General features: G+C 35.1%; 1 protein-coding gene across 1 annotated transcript in view; it reads right to left on the reverse strand.

The window, feature by feature from the left end:
- LOC150088640 (cathepsin L-like) overlaps positions 1 to 16302 on the reverse strand; it is a 98695-nt gene that overhangs the window by 42067 nt on the left and 40326 nt on the right. The window contains exons 5-7 of the mRNA XM_090369601.1: positions 12652 to 12765; positions 4221 to 4366; positions 1008 to 1104 (exon numbers count right to left, since the gene is read on the reverse strand). Of these exons, the coding sequence (XP_090225727.1) occupies positions 1008 to 1104; positions 4221 to 4366; positions 12652 to 12765 (357 nt within the window). The remainder of the gene's footprint in view (positions 1 to 1007; positions 1105 to 4220; positions 4367 to 12651; positions 12766 to 16302) is intronic.

The following is a 16302-nucleotide window of genomic DNA, read 5'->3' on the forward strand; positions in this document are numbered from 1 at the left end:
AGACAGATGTAGGATAGACGTGAGGAAATTTACCTTTAGCCAGCAGGTGGTTGGTTGGTGGAATAGACTTCCATCCGTTGTCGTGGAAGTTGATAGCCTAAATAAGTTTAAGGCTCAGCTGGACAGGTATTTCGAACGAACAGAGGGGTGAAGTGGAAGTGGTTATTTTTTATTTATTTATTTTTTTTTTTTTTGTTTTGGCTGATGCTGCATAAGCTTGCTTTCTTGCGTCAAATGCCTCTACTAATGCTAATGCTAATGCTAAACTTATACACTTGATGGGACTGAACTAAAAACAGTAGAGGAAGAAAGGGATTTGGGAGTTACAACAGACAGAAATGAAGTTCTCTGGGCAAATGTTGACAGGTAGCAAGAAAGGATGCAAGGTGTCCTATCAATTATTTATTGAACATTTAAGAGGTTATAATGCCACTGTATAAGGCAACTACAAGGCTGCATTTGAAATACTGTGTTTAAGTATAAGACCACACCTAAAAAAAAGACAAGGTCCCAAAGGGCATCCGTATCAGCAGAGAATTTGAACATGTGGACTACAAATCTTGTAGACATTGAGAGGAGAATGTAAAATGAATGCAGAGCAAAATTCTCACTGTTATAAATGATTCCAGAACGATTGGCCATAAATTAAAATTATGGGGAAAGAGGTTTAGAGCTGCCTTCCATGGGTTGTTGAGGCTAAGAACTTGGGGAAATTGAAAAGTCAAGCTGATAGGTACATAGGTAACTAAATGAGGAGGAACTCAAATAGGTATTTTACTTCATTTTATTATTTATTTATTACTATTATTTAATAAATTAATAAATAATTTTTTTGGATAGTACATCATTTGGCTAATATTACTAATATAAATGACTGAAATCTAGGGCAAAAAAAAAGTAAACTTCCCATAAAACTCTAAAATACACAATTTCCTGACACCTTCTGAGAAGGCTGGACAAGTTGGCAGGTAAGAATATACTACAAATACAATATAAATTCTAAATACCTTGCTCAGACAATGAAATAAGCTTCTTTTTTTTTAATGCCCACTGTCCTTCAATATTTCCAGTTGTAGAGAAAGCCCAACATGATCCACATTCACCCTAAAAGAAATGCAAATATTTTGTCTTTAAGAATAGCAAGATAATATTTGTATAATTGCTATGTGTGTACACACACACACACACAAAGAAAAATTGGTGAGAAAAAAAAAAAGTTTTAATCCAGTATTTTAACCTCTCTGAACAAAGTAATCACATTTCTTCTTCTTCCTTTCTTAAAATTGACTATAAACTTGGTAACCACAAAGCTGTTCTGTATATCACAGAAGTAATAACGATACAAAAATAACATAATGAAAACTCACAAACTGCATAACTGTATTATCACTTTAGTCAATCCTGACCAGTCACTGGCTCCCAACCCTAACTCCAGTCTACTGCTTAGTTGGTCAGTTGGCTGGCTGGATGGGAATTTTACTGCAACACTGAATATGTTAGTCATATTGCACCGCCTCCTATTGTATTATTTGTGATCTTTTTATTATATATTATGCCTGTACAAGTGTGTGCTTGCTGAAAATTTACATGTTGTGGGTTGAAAAACTAGCACTGTATAACTAAACTATATACACTAAGGACACAAATAAAAATAATGTGAAAAAGAATTTTAAGGCTCAGCTATTTATATGGACATTTGACATGTACATAGCATTTGTTATTTATGAATTATTGATGATCCTAATCTGTCAGGAATGTTTGAGATATTCTGTTAATTAAATGCATCATTATTACATCCTAATCTGTTATACCAAATGAGTGCAGAGGCCATTAAAGTAGTACAAATGGGTCCACCTGACCACCAGCCTTCCAGTCACTATTTTCTTCTATGCTATGCTATTTCCTATTATATTTTTAGTCCTAGCTAGGGCAAGCCCTCCCTCTTTCACCTAATGCTTGCTTGCTTTGTACTATTAATCTATCCTCTTTGTTTGCCTTGGGGGTTGATCACCATTCATTTTTGCTTGAGAAATTTGTTTTGCTAATCTACCCTTCTCCCATTCCATTCTACGAGCCAATACCATCTTGTTTGCTTCACTTATTTTTGATTGGATATTTGTCACCCCAATTTTTTTTCTAATTTCTTAATTTGTAACATGGTCTTGCTGTTGCTTCCATTAATTTTTCTTAGATAGTATGAATCAGAGCTGTGCTACTCAATATTTTCGTTTGATTCTTTTAATTGCGTTAATTTGATTTTTAATTGTTTTTAATTGTTTTAAATTGATTTGTATTGTGTTAAATTGATTATTTAATTTTTTATTTTTTACTCTAATGTACCGGTAAGTTTGCCGATTTTTTCGTTTTTTCCGTTTTAATTTCTGGAGGGTATCATACGGCAGGGTTCTACGCACTATATTGAGGTATACTCCTCTTATTATTTTACTAATATTAATTTTTCTTAAAACTCATTATTTTTATATAGAGCACAAGTACAGAAGGCAAATAATTTGGTATGTCTGTCACATTTTTGTATCAGTTTCATCAAGGTATGCAATTCTGTGTGTTGTTAGTAGAGTATGGAACCATGATTATCTATTTAAAGGCTGCTTTCATATCATGGTTTCAGGTGCCTTGTCTATTGAAACTGGAAATTATCCATAGGTTGAAGTTTTGCCTATGCAGAGGTATATAACTGAGGAAAACAAGGAACTAGTTTTGCATGTCAGTGTGGGCTTTACTGTAGAGGTAGGCAGATGTTGTGCATATAAATTCATTGTTGTTGAGAGGTAAATGTCAGGTTTTTTTGTTTTTTTTATCAAAATATACAAAGTGCAAAGAATAAGATTCCTGCTTTAGTGGATTTATTGTCTAATGAAAATTAAGATGCTATTGCTTGCTCAGAGTCTCAGCTGACAGATGATGATTTTAGTGCCTTGTGTAAGAAGTTTTAGTATGTCATCTACATGTCATCATAGGATTTGAGAAAGGTATTTTTTTCTGTATGTGTTGTGAGCTTAGTTTTTAATGATTTACAAGTTTTAGCCATGTCTGTTCAGAGATTTTATTTGTAGAATTATCTTTGTTGTCATCTACCTTTTAGCTTGGAATACTGGATTATGAGGTGGCTGTCTACTTTTCCATCAGTGTGGAACTTTCTAAGGCTGCACTTAATCTTCTGACCAATATTGATGATTTTATGAGTCCACGGAATTTTATTCAATGGAAAACTTTTTAGCCAATTGCTGTGTAGGGAATCCTGTATTGTGGTCATTATTATCTAGGAATAAGTGCCACCCATGCAGAGGTGTTTTCTTTAAAAGAAAATGATTGCTTAGCTCTGTGACATGTGCTGATCAGTTGACACTACGTGTTGGTCAATGTGTTGAATTGTGTCCTGTTGAATATAGCACTGGATGTCATTGGACTGGTCTCTAACTTGGTTTGGTTATGGTGACTGTTGTCCCCTCCCCCCATTTTTTGGATAATCTTGTGTCATATAATTGTCATATGCTTGTGCAGTGCGTAACTTTTATTTGTAAGCTCCTCTATACAAGTGTACTAGAATAGAATGTAGTCTAATTTTAGTTTTTTTGAGCAATAAAATGAATTTATATTTATTCATACATGTATGAATAAATATAAATATGTATATATATGTATGAATTCTCCTTACTTAGCTCTAAGCTCCATAGGATAAAATAGGCTTAAACTGTTAAACAGCTCATTTTTGTCTTTTGGCTAATTCCCTTTAGCCCAAATGAATTTGTTTAATTGATTTTAATTGGTTTCACTTCTTGTTGTGCTTATTCTATTGCTTATTTTCACATCTTATTTTACACCTTCATTAAAGACTGGTCCTAGATACACAAAATTACTAACAAGTTCTGATTTTTTGATTATTTAGTCTATAATATAAAATTGCCTTGTCTCTCCTAACTTTCATAACTTTTATTATAAAAACTGATTGTTTTCTGTATAACTAAATGTACTTCATAATATTAAACATTATTATTTTTGAAAAATATATTAAACATGTAATGCAGTAATCTTTATAAATTTTTATTTGAAAATTCTTAAAAAATTACCTTCAAATATCTGATACTTAATTATGCCATTCATTATGCGACAAACTTTCAAATTAGAAACAGCACAGTTTTTTTACTTAAATTTGTTAAACTCCAACCAGTTTTCATTGTTTTAGGAGATTGCCTACTTACTTGATCTTTCACTTCAGTAACTGCATTATGATCTCTCCAGTCAAAAGATTCAGGGATGGAACCTTCAGGAATTACAGCTAAAGGTAATTCATCTCCTGCTTGAGCAAGGTCTGGCCTGAACCCAAGATGTTTCTTGAATTCTTCCTCTAAAATACGAAATGTCAGAGAAACACCTGAATTACCTTATTTTGAATTAGAAAATATTACTGATACAATTTAACATTACATACTGATACATAATGTAATTAGTTTAATTTTTATTCTTCCTTCTATTTGAATATAGTAAAACCTTGCTGACTTGATATCACAGTAAAAGTTGATGGCACGTCTTAAGTAGGAAAATACAGCTTTATAAACTGCTCTACCATTAATATCCAGACACCTGTATAACTATAAATAACATATCTACAAACAACAGGAAAACTAATATCATGTGCTAAAACAATTAGCCTTTATGACTGACTCTAGTCTCCATGGGAGACTTTCCACCAATTTTTTTTTATGGTCTCCAATATTTTTCGCCTTTTGGCCTTTAAAGCAGCAACCAGTTCAGCTCTATTTCCTAGGAATTCGCTATAGGATTGCGATCAGAGTCTAGGTTGGCTAGTCCAACTTTTCGATGCTCACATTCTCGTAGCATGAGCAGTATGACATGGAGAGTTGTCCTGCTGATAGAGGTATAGGCCTTCCTTAACATGCTGCCACAATGTATGTTAGCATACATTGTGGCAGCATGTTACAATGTATGTTAGCATTATTGTCCAAGACATGTAGACAGACCCCAGCATTCATGGTTTTGTCCAAATCAACCAATGATCCCAGGCCAAACCACAGAAAACAGCCCCAGCTGCTGCTGCCAAACTTCACTCTTGGGTCAATACAGTCCAGGCATCTGACACACCCAGGCACAACCATAAGATGGTAGACCATGTACCATGACTTGTCATTCCAAAGCACAGTTTTCTATTGGTCTATAGTCCAAGAATGGTGTGCCTTGCACCAAGCTAGACAGCATCTGGTATTAGTAGCTTGTGGATGGCTGCATGACCTGGTAATCGATATCACACAACATCTTGTGCACTGTAATGGTGCTGGCATATGTCCCAATCATTTCACTGAGGGAACTGCATGTGCTGCAACAACATGGACCCGCATTCCGAGAAGACAATTCTTTGCAGGGCTCTCTTGTTACATTATGTCTGTTTCAGAAGTTTTCAGGGTCATTTTGTGATGATTTCAGCAACAGACAACTTCCATTTTTTTGCAGATCACCTCACCAATCATTGATCTAGTGATCTTCATTCAGTGCCACTGAAATGTCACGTACAGACCAAATGCTTATGTGGCACCCTATTATCATTCCACACTGAAGTCTGTTAATTCCTGTGATCATGGCATCTTGCATTCACAATCACACTACTGTCTCCTGGAAGGTCTATGAGCATATTTATAGTTGTTAGTTAGTTAGTTAGTTATTTGGTTTTTAGGAGCATTAGCAACTAAGGCCATATTGCTCCGGGATATGCAGGTGATCATTTCCTGACTTTTCCACATCCTCCGTATTTGGTTGTGATGGGCTCGAACCCCGGTCTAATCAAGAAGCATGTGCTACGCACTGCTGCTCCTTCCCACCTGGCTACGGAGGCACCTTTATAGTTGTGTCTGCCGACCGGGCTAGCCAGCTAGGTAAAGTGCCTGCCTGGCAAAGGTCGCGGGTTCGATTCCCGCCTCGGGCTTGGATCACAGTAAAATGCAAAAACTTTGGAAGGTGCAATATGGCCATAGAAGCTGATGCGCCAACAACTAACAAAAAAAAAAAAAAAAAAAAAGTTGTGTCTGACCCACCATGCTTGAGTAGGATGTGACCATCAATGGAGGAGTATCCAGATATTAATGGTAGAGCAGTGTATATTCGCATGCCATATTTTGCGTGAACACATTAATTTTGTAGTACTCACAGAGTAAATCTGAACTTTCAACTTTCAAAAGATAAAATCCACTTAATTTTACGTTCATATTTTCCGGTTCCTACATTTGAAGTTGGTACGATTTGACTGTAATGTGCCTCAGCAATAATATCTAATGTTCATGAACAAATGTTCTGATATATAACCAAACTCACAGGAAATAAGATACCATACATACTGATCAAAGATAATGACTGGCCCAAGCAAGACAAATAATTTACAGTATGCATGCTAAGTTAGTAATATGAGCAAATAAAATGTGTATACATTTTTTATTGGTTGGCTGTTGTGGGGTCTTAACCACATTAGCAACCTAGGCCATATTGCAACATATACAGGGTGTCTCAAAAATATTGGTACAAACATTTAGAGGAGGTAGGTAACATCTAAAGGAATGTGAATTGCATAGGAACCTATAACCGGAAACGTCACGGGAAAGTAGTAGCAGAGGCACAAGAAGCAGAAATGACACAAGACAGTAATTATTGGCAAATATTTATTTGACATAATATTAACAATGGAGTACGAGATGGATGCATTTCATGATGTTACAACAAATGTTCGAAGGTTCCACCATGAGACGCAATGCATGCGTGACACCGACGCAGCATGGATTGCCGGACACGGTTGAACACACCTGGAGTTTCTTTGACAGTAGCAGCAGGGCAGACGAGTCTCACCACGAGATCCATTTCCATCTCCACAGGTGATTCATACACGACAGATTTGAGGGCCCCCCACAGAAAGAAATCAAGGCTCGATAAATCAAGTGAACGTGGGGGCCAGGCAACGGGTCCACCACGGCCAATCCATCGATGCCCAAAACGCCTGTTCAAATGGTCACGAACATACCTTCCATAATGGGCAGGTGCCCCATCATGTTGAGACCAAATGTTGCGTCTCAAATTTGCTGGAACGTCGTCACGTAACCCTGGTAGAACTTGTTCAAGAAAGATCCGATATTTAGCGAAGTTCATGCGGGATGGTAACAGGTATGGGCTGACTAAGCAGTCACCGACCATACCTGCCCACACATTTATTGCGAAGTGATGTTGTGCCGCATGGGGGCACACACCATGTGGGTCCTCTGCTAATCCATACACTAGGTGCATGTCTGCCAGCTCACAGTTCGTATATCGATGCATGCTCTTCGTGCAGCGACTACTGCTTTAATGAGTAAACCATAAATTTGCCCTCTCGCGAACCGATGAACAGCACCGGGTACCGACTTACGGTGACGTTTCCAGTTATGGGTTCCTATGCGATTCACATTCCTTTAGATGTTACCTACCTCCCCTAAACATTTGTACCAATAGTTTTGAGACACCCTGTATATTATATCTATAAATTTCATGTGTTCTGTGGTCGATTTGCTGTAGGCTGAGCGAAAAACCGGAATTTCCATGTGAAAAAACTATGCTATCCTTGTCTCAGAATGACTAACTCAGCCATGTTGTGAAAAAGACTCATAAGTCTTGAACCAAATCATTCAGCTCATCTTGTTTAATTAAATATACCTCACTACCTAAACTTACTGGCTGGTAGTCTACATCTTGTGAAGTGGAGGCTTCCGGGGAATCCTCAACTTGAACTTGATCACTATTATTTTCTCCACTACTGTTATTTCAAGTTTTGGGGGGCACTGGTACTGGCAAATCGTGCTTGTTTGGAACAGGCCAAATTGCAGAAGGTAAATTTGGATATATTATAGCCTGTTTGCTTTTTTTTTTAGACATACGAGATATATATGTCATACAGATATATTTGTCATACAACCCTGAGAGCATGTCGCAATCAGTTAATACTTGGAAAACCTTGGCATGGACTACAAAAATCCTCACCAAAAATGCTAAGTGTGCTCTCTTCAAATTGTAAATTGTTGTATCAGAATCAGAACCTAATATCCATAAGTCTGATTACGTTTATCACAAGATAGTATGAAACAGAGCTGTAATACTCAATATGTTCTACGTTGATAATAATATTAGTAAATTAATAAGAGGAGTTTACCTCAATATAGTACGTGGAACACTTCCGAATGATACCCTCCAGAAATTAAAACGGAAAAAACGAAAAAAATCGACAACTTACCAGTACATTAAAGTAAAATATAAATAATTAAAGTAAAATATAAATAATTAAATAATCAATTTAACACAATTCAAAATCAATTTAAAACAATTAAAATTCAAATTAACGCAATTAAAAAAATCTAATGAAAATATTCAAAACGATTTTCCTTCCTGAAGCTGACAATGCTTTTCGACCAACTGTCGTGATCACAGGAATGAAAATTACCGAATCAGGTGAAACCTGCAACTTAAATAGTGATTATATGTCTTCGCGCATGCGCGTAAAGGTCCACGCATCGGAGATCAAATATGGCCGTCGAACATTAACAGAATTCTCGTGTAATTTAATTTCAACGGTTTCTGCAATTAATAGTCGCGTATAATTACGTTGAACGTTAAGTATTTTGGCCTCGTTAAATAAAAAAGTATGTTTTTCGTTAATGGCATGAAAGGCTAATTCTGACGCTGCTGAACGAGAAGCACGAACTGAGGCTTCGTGTTGATTTACACGAATATTAAGAGAAAACCGCGTCGAACCTTGGTAAGACGAGTCGCAATCACTGCAAGAAATGTTGTATACTAGATCATTAATTTGTGTTGCGAACGCGGAAAGAACCGAGCGATTGTTCAGTATAGTGTGTAACTTCCGTATAGGCCTAGCTATAATTTTAAATTCGGTATCTTTAAAGAATCTGTTAAGCTGTTTGTGCCACTGTTCAACATATGGGACCGAAATAAAGTATTTTTTGATATTACCATTGTTGATTGGTGTAGTATTTTGTATCCTATCCTTAGCTTGTACCCTAATTTAATTTATTGTGTTAATGGGATAACCCCTGTTCAAGAATCTGCTAGTTAATATTTGTATTTCTGAGTCCAAAGCAGAATCCGTCGTTGAATATTTATAGGCATTTAGAAATTGATTAAAGATAATCGATCTTTTGTAGGTGAACGGGTGGTAGCTATTATAATGTAGAAGCATACCGGTGTTTGTGGGTTTTCGATAGACGCAAAATTGTATTTTGTTCGAGTCCCGGGTAAGCGTGAAATTTAGAAAGTTTAATGACTTAGTATCCGTATCTTCCCTTTCCAATGTAAATTTGAGTCTAGAATGAATATTATTAAACGAATGTAAAATGTCTTGGATAGTACTACTATTGGTAATAACTAGAACATCGTCTAAATACCTCCCATAGTATGTGATACGGGGACGAAAAGGTGTCAAATGTATCTGCTCAATCGTTGAGAGATAGATCTCTGACATTAAGCCACTCAGGCTCAAACCCATTGGTAATCCAAAAATTTGTTTGTACACCTTGTCTCGAAAGGTGATGTAGTTAGCCTCAACTAATAGTTTAATTAAGTGAAAAATTTCCTTAATAGGCAGCTTCGTATAATTAATTGGTGTCGAGTTTTTATTTAACATATCCCAAATAATATCTAATGTGTATTCAACGTTTACATTCGTATATAATGAGGTAACATCTAATGAGAATAAATTGTCATTGTCGCCGAGTCTACAGTCTTTAAGATTATTAAATAATGTATCGTAATTCTTAATCCCAAATTGTATAACCTGTCTAAAAGGTTTTATAGGAAACAATAGGTCGAATCGGAAATCCAGGCTTGTGTAATTTTACCTGACCAAAAAGTGCAGGAATATTGTATGTTCTGGACTTCAATTCCTTCAACTGAACCATAGTAATGTAGTCGTTCTTACGGTATGTGGTTAACGTTTTATTGTATTGATTTACCAAATTGGTAAACAGTGCCGGGTCCACTTCACGATAAGTGGAGGTATCAGACACAACTGAATCTAACTTATTAATATAATCATGTTTATTTAGTATTACCACTGTATCTCCTTTATCTGCCCTCTGTATAATAATGTCCTTATTTTCTCGAAGTTCTCGTAAAGCTGAACTGTCATGTGTATTCAATTTAGGAAGTCGCGTTCCTTTTATGTTATTCACTACTTGGTTAACTTGTTGAATAAATACATCTTTTTGTGGAACATTACAAAGTCCAAATTCAATATCAATTACGCATTGTTTTTTTGGCAGCTTTCGAGGTGGTAAATTATAATTTAATCCTTTGGATAAAAGTGAAATCTGGTCCTGCGATAGTGTACATGAGGAAAGATTTGTAACCTGTTGATGTGTCGGTTCGTTGGATACAGGGTGAGGGGGTGTTCGTGAACTAGCCGACATATTCTGTGGTAGTGCGTTATGTGTCTGTGGGGGGGGATGTCACCCAACTCGTGTGAACTTGGTCGCAAGCTTGCGACAATGTGTTAGAATTCGCATAAACGTGTCTTGAACTATTCAATAATGTTTGCAACTTATTAACGTGTCTGTTTTTTATTTCTGAGGCTTGAGCTTCCCGTCGCAAATCTATGGAGGTCTTCAATACAGACCAATCGTTCGGATGTAGGTAATTTTTTAATTTATCGCGAAGCTTCCTAACCTGGGAAAGGTATTTTTGTTTATCCGAATATCGAGATTTTAAGGCAAGCTTAACAATATTACGTGATGTCGCCAGTGATAGTTGTTTTATGCCTGAAATTTTTTGATTTAAATTCACCCTGGCAAACTTCGGAACAATGTTGTTTTGAAGGCAATATTTTAGGAAAGAAATATGGTAATTTTGGGCCGAGTACCTTAGTGTAGATTTAATGTAATTTTGTACCAAGCCATTCAAAAAATCTCCCATAATTGTGTGTATCGATTGTATACTACTGGAGAGACAGGAAGTGAATGAAATAGTCAATAAGAGTTTGAAAATTAATTAGATAGTATGAAACAGAGCTGTAATACTCAATATGTTCTACGTTGATAATAATATTAGTAAATTAATAAGAGGAGTTTACCTCAATATAGTACGTGGAACACTTCCGAATGATACCCTCCAGAAATTAAAACGGAAAAAACAAAAAAACGACAACTTTCTGGAGGGTATCATTCGGAAGTGTTCCACGTACTATATTGAGGTAAACTCCTCTTATTAATTTACTAAGTTTATCACAAGAAAACCGAGACTAGAATCAATTGCTAAAATTAAGAGAATTAGCTTATATCTCTTAAAATAAATCAGTATGCCATAGATTAATGGCTAGATTATGCAAAATTGGCATATTTTGGTAAAATATACCTGCCTCTATACAATCAGTTCTCGCTTTACGAGTTCCCAGGTTTATGAGTTTTTTTTTTTTTCCAAGTATCAAGTATCAACAAAATTGAAAATATGAACATTAATTGTGAAAAATGAATGTTAAACACTCGTAAATACTGCATTTCAATAGTTGCCATTTGTGTGTTTTGTTAAAAAAATGCTTATGCATGTTATTGAAATTTATAAAGAAAAGAGAAGATTATCTTAGAAACAAAAGCCTCTTGAAGCATTTCTGAAGAAAACGATTCCTTGTGCAACAAACCGAGTGCCAAGCCAATAATGAATGATCAACGAGTGTGCATTTAGTCGATGATGATGAAGAATAAACATTCTTTAACATTCGTAAGTCATAAATAATTTCTTATAATTTGCTTGATTTTACAGGCTACATTTTCATTTCTTTGGATAAATCAATCATTGTTTAAACATACACTAATTTCATTGTTGATAACATAACCCCTACTTTTAACATTATGTCTATGGGAAATAAATTCCCGCTTTACAAGCGCACGCTAGGAATGAATTAACTCGTAAAGTCGAGAACTACTTGTATTTAATAACTGTAATGTGATGAGAAACTATCATGGTGATTTTCGAAATCTACACATAAAAATTTGTTAAAAGCAGCATTTAAGTTCTTGAAGGTAAAAATCATGTTGGCTTTTGAAATTATATTCAAATAATATAATATATTGAATTAAATGAAATAATATAATTTCATTTAATTCAAATTATTTCATAATTCAAATGATGTAATTCAATTATATCATTTCAACAAAATAATTTAATGATTTTTCATAATCAAAGGAATCATTCAAATGATATGAGTATAATCAAATGATCTGCTATAGTCGAAATAACTGATTATACCCATCACTAGTTACCAGCTCAACCACGAGTGCCTAATTCAGAAGTTTCATTTAATAAACATTATCTACTTTTTTTTTCACATTTTTAAATATTAATTCACTGAAAGAGAATACTCTAATCATAAGGTAGAATTTTCTTGGTTAAATTCAGCAGGGGAAAATTAGTATCTTACAACTCTTGTAAAATATATGTAACTGTCAAAGATAACAGATATTTCTTATATTTTAAACGTGCTGAAAATATAATGGAACACATTTGAAAAGATGGAAGAATAAGTTATCAACTTCAGTATATCATAACAAAAATTTATTATCCATATTACATTCATTAAAAAATAAACAAGAAAGTTACCTGTTAAGTCTGCAAATTTTGTAACACCATACCTAGCTGAACCTTGCTCATTATCATTCAGCAGCTTTATCTTTTTCAAATTTTGTTTGAAAATTTCGAATCGATCTTGCTTTTCTGTACACAAAGAAATGATAATATAGCTTTAGTCTTTAGACAGTATCAGTTATCATCTGAATTTATAACTGAAGAAAAATTTATAAGACAAAAATTAAACAATCCATGTTAGATTAACATAACAATTATTAGATTAACCTAACATTAACATAATAAATTTGGTACATATACAGGGTGATTCAGGAGGAATAGTAAATATTTTGGGAGGTTATAGTATCGATTATTCAGAGTAAAAAAGTTCATATAAACATGTGTTCAATTCTCGATGAATATGGAGATACAGCTGTTTCAAACTGGCATGCACAAAGCCATTATGACAATAAATGACTTATTATTTGTATTTATTGACTTTTTTTAATGATACAAAACACAAATAATTGATAAATTTTATATACCACAAGAGTTGCACAGTTCAAGGAACTGTGCAACTCTTGTGGTAATATGACGTGTTGTTCTTCTGAGGTCATCTTGGCATTCCTTTATGAGAGCAGCAGTATCCAAAATGCAAGTGAGCAATTCATCTCTTGTATTCACCTTTTCTTTGTACACTTTGTACAAAGAAAAGCTTGCTTTTCATCCAACCCACAAACAAAAATCTAAAAGAGTGAGGTATGGAGACCTTGGTGGCCAATGAATGGGACCACTTCAGTCAATCCATCATTCAGGGAAAATTCGATTTAGATATTGGATCACCAGAGGGGTATAATGTGCAGATGCTCCATCATGCTGAAAGTACACACCAATCCTTGTAACCAGGAGAACATCCTCCAATAGTAGTGGAAGTTCATTTTGCAGAAATTCTAAGTAAATGGGCCCTTTAAAATGATTTTGTAACACAACAGGCCTAATAAACTGATTGTCAATGATACTGCACCACATGTTTACAGAGAAGCGACGCTGAAAATTTGTTTCTACAGTGGCATGTGGATTTTTGTCTGATCACCTATGAGAGTTACGGGCATTGTTAATACCGTCATGGGTGAATGTAGCTTCATCACTGAACAGTATTAATGGAATTAATCGGCGATTAGCATTTACCCACCGACAAAATTCCAATCGCTGGGCATCGTCTCCTGGTTGAAGGTGTTGCACCCCCGGTATGTGAAATGGATACAAGACATGCTCATGTAATGTTCGCCATACTTGTCTGTGGAACACCAATACATGTAGAAATTCTTCATGTGCTAACAGTAGGACTACGTTCTACCGACTGAAGAATATATTCTATTTCATCCACATTTTGTTCATATGCACGTTCAGAAGAAATATGAGAGCTGAAATATGAGTACCAGTCTCAACGCAGTTTGGTGTAAACACTAGTAAACGCTCTTGAATCCGGTATTCTGTGGTTAGGAAACCTTCAACGGTATTCTCTACAAGCAGCAGTAGCACTTCCACTACAAAAACCATAGACAAACACCATATCAGCATATTCAGCATGTGCGAAGATGTGTGGCATTCTTAAGAACATGTCTAACACCAAACAGCATCAGGTTATAACTGCTTCTTGGTCACATCTGATTCAGAGAGCTGTGCACACCAGTTTCAAACAGCTGTATCTCTGTATCCATTGAGAATTGGACACATATTTATATGAACTTTTTTACTCAGAATAATCGATACTATAACCTCCCAAAATATTTACTATTCCTCCTGAATCATTCTGTATAAGAGCAATAAATAAAGCTCCCATTCATCTGGACAATCCTAAAATTATAAACTTAATGATGCATCAAGCTATAACAATATGTTATTGTTAACTGAAATTATTAATGGTTGTACCAACAAGTTGGTATGTGAATGTGCTTTTCCTTCTAATAACCATTTAAAATATTATCACAATATTCCCATGTAAATTCTCATATGAATCACTAGTTCATCTCTTGCATAGCCTGTGGCAGCTATTCAAAGGTTGATCTAGTTGTTACAATTATAATCATAGCTCAAATGACAATGCTTTTCTTTATTCCCAATACAGTATAAGGTGTGTACAACAGGGACTCAAGATTCAAGTAACCTGTCAAGTGATGTACTGCCGATTTGGGACCCAGAACAAAATAATTGGTGCGTACTGCTCTAGTTTAAAAGATTTAGTTCTATTGGGAAATTCCATTGTAGGGGAAACAGGTTAACTTTTTTTATAATAAAGATAAATAAACTAGAACCAGTGTGTCTGCTAGGAGCACTAACTAATCATGTCACTAATAGACTGTCGGATTTTAAAAGGGGAAGGAGGGAAGAGCATTATTACTTATGTGGGGAGTAATAATATTAAGCATACATGAACTGATGATTTAAATACAGGATCATGCTGAAAAATGCTGAAAATCAGATTACAATGTATATGTGTCTACAATTCTGCCCAAACATGATAGGAGGTACTATGTGCAAAGCCTTGTGGATTAACTCAAGACTGGAGGGACTCTGCAAGGCTTCTGGAGAAAATTTTTAATCAGTTTAGCCTACACTTGTATCTATTTTGTGGAGACAGGATACATTTGAACAAAAGCATTGCAAAAGTTTTTTCCAGTATCATTGAGAACACCTTAAGGGCTCAGAAAAACTGTTAGTTAGGGAGGAAAGGAATTGATCCATATCATCTATATGATGATATGGATCAATAATGCTTGTAGATATTTCATTTCAAGAGTTCTTGTTTTTTGCTACAACAACTGATACTGGAAAGATGTTCTGAGGTAGCGAAGTTTCAAATGAGTAGGAACCTAATGCTAGGGAAAAAAAGCTTAAATAATTCAAGGGATGTGTCAGAGTAGTAAAATATACAAGAACAGTTAGCCTTAACTGTGTATACAGTAATGTCAGGAATTCTGTCAATAAAACGAATGAATTCAAACTCATGGTTAGAGCAACTAACATTGACATATTAGGGCTAACAGAAACATGGTGCCACTCAGAATTGGGGATAATGAGATAGTGAAGTCATGCTTCTTATCAAAAAGCTTTCCTAGATTCGGAAGTTACACATGCTAATATAGAATCTATCTGGTGTGAGTTAGTTGGAAGCAAAGGTATAATGAGAGTGGGAGTAATCTGCAGACCAAAAGATTGTGAAGTTATGGAAAGAGCCTCTACATGCAAATGAAATAGGCAAGCAAGTGTGAATGTATTATTACAAGTGATTTCAATTTGTCCCTAACTGATTGGAGCAAGTGGAAGGGAAACTGAACCATAGAGAACGAGTCTGAGGACGAGAGTTGCCGGTGCGGATGTGCCTTTCTGCTGCTCTTGAAACAGAGAAGTTTTTTCTGATTTATTTTCTGCTTTATTAGTTTAAATTGACATATTAACTTATTTTCTAAAGTAGCTTTATATTCCTATTTACGGTACTTAAGTTTAAAGTAACTTAGATAGAGATTTTGTAGGTATTACTTAGTATCGGAAAGGGTATTAAATCCAGGTGTTTACCGTTCGTAAATAGCCGCCATTGTTACGGGAAAATTAATCAGTAAAATCTATTAATCTTGTCGAACTTCATTGGCAATTAAATTGTAATTTTGACTATACATATAACCACTT

Source organism: Mastigoproctus giganteus, chromosome 3 (genome assembly GCF_048544385.1).
Source record: "Mastigoproctus giganteus isolate SK-2022 chromosome 3, ASM4854438v1, whole genome shotgun sequence".
Classification (NCBI taxonomy): domain Eukaryota; kingdom Metazoa; phylum Arthropoda; class Arachnida; order Uropygi; family Thelyphonidae; genus Mastigoproctus; species Mastigoproctus giganteus.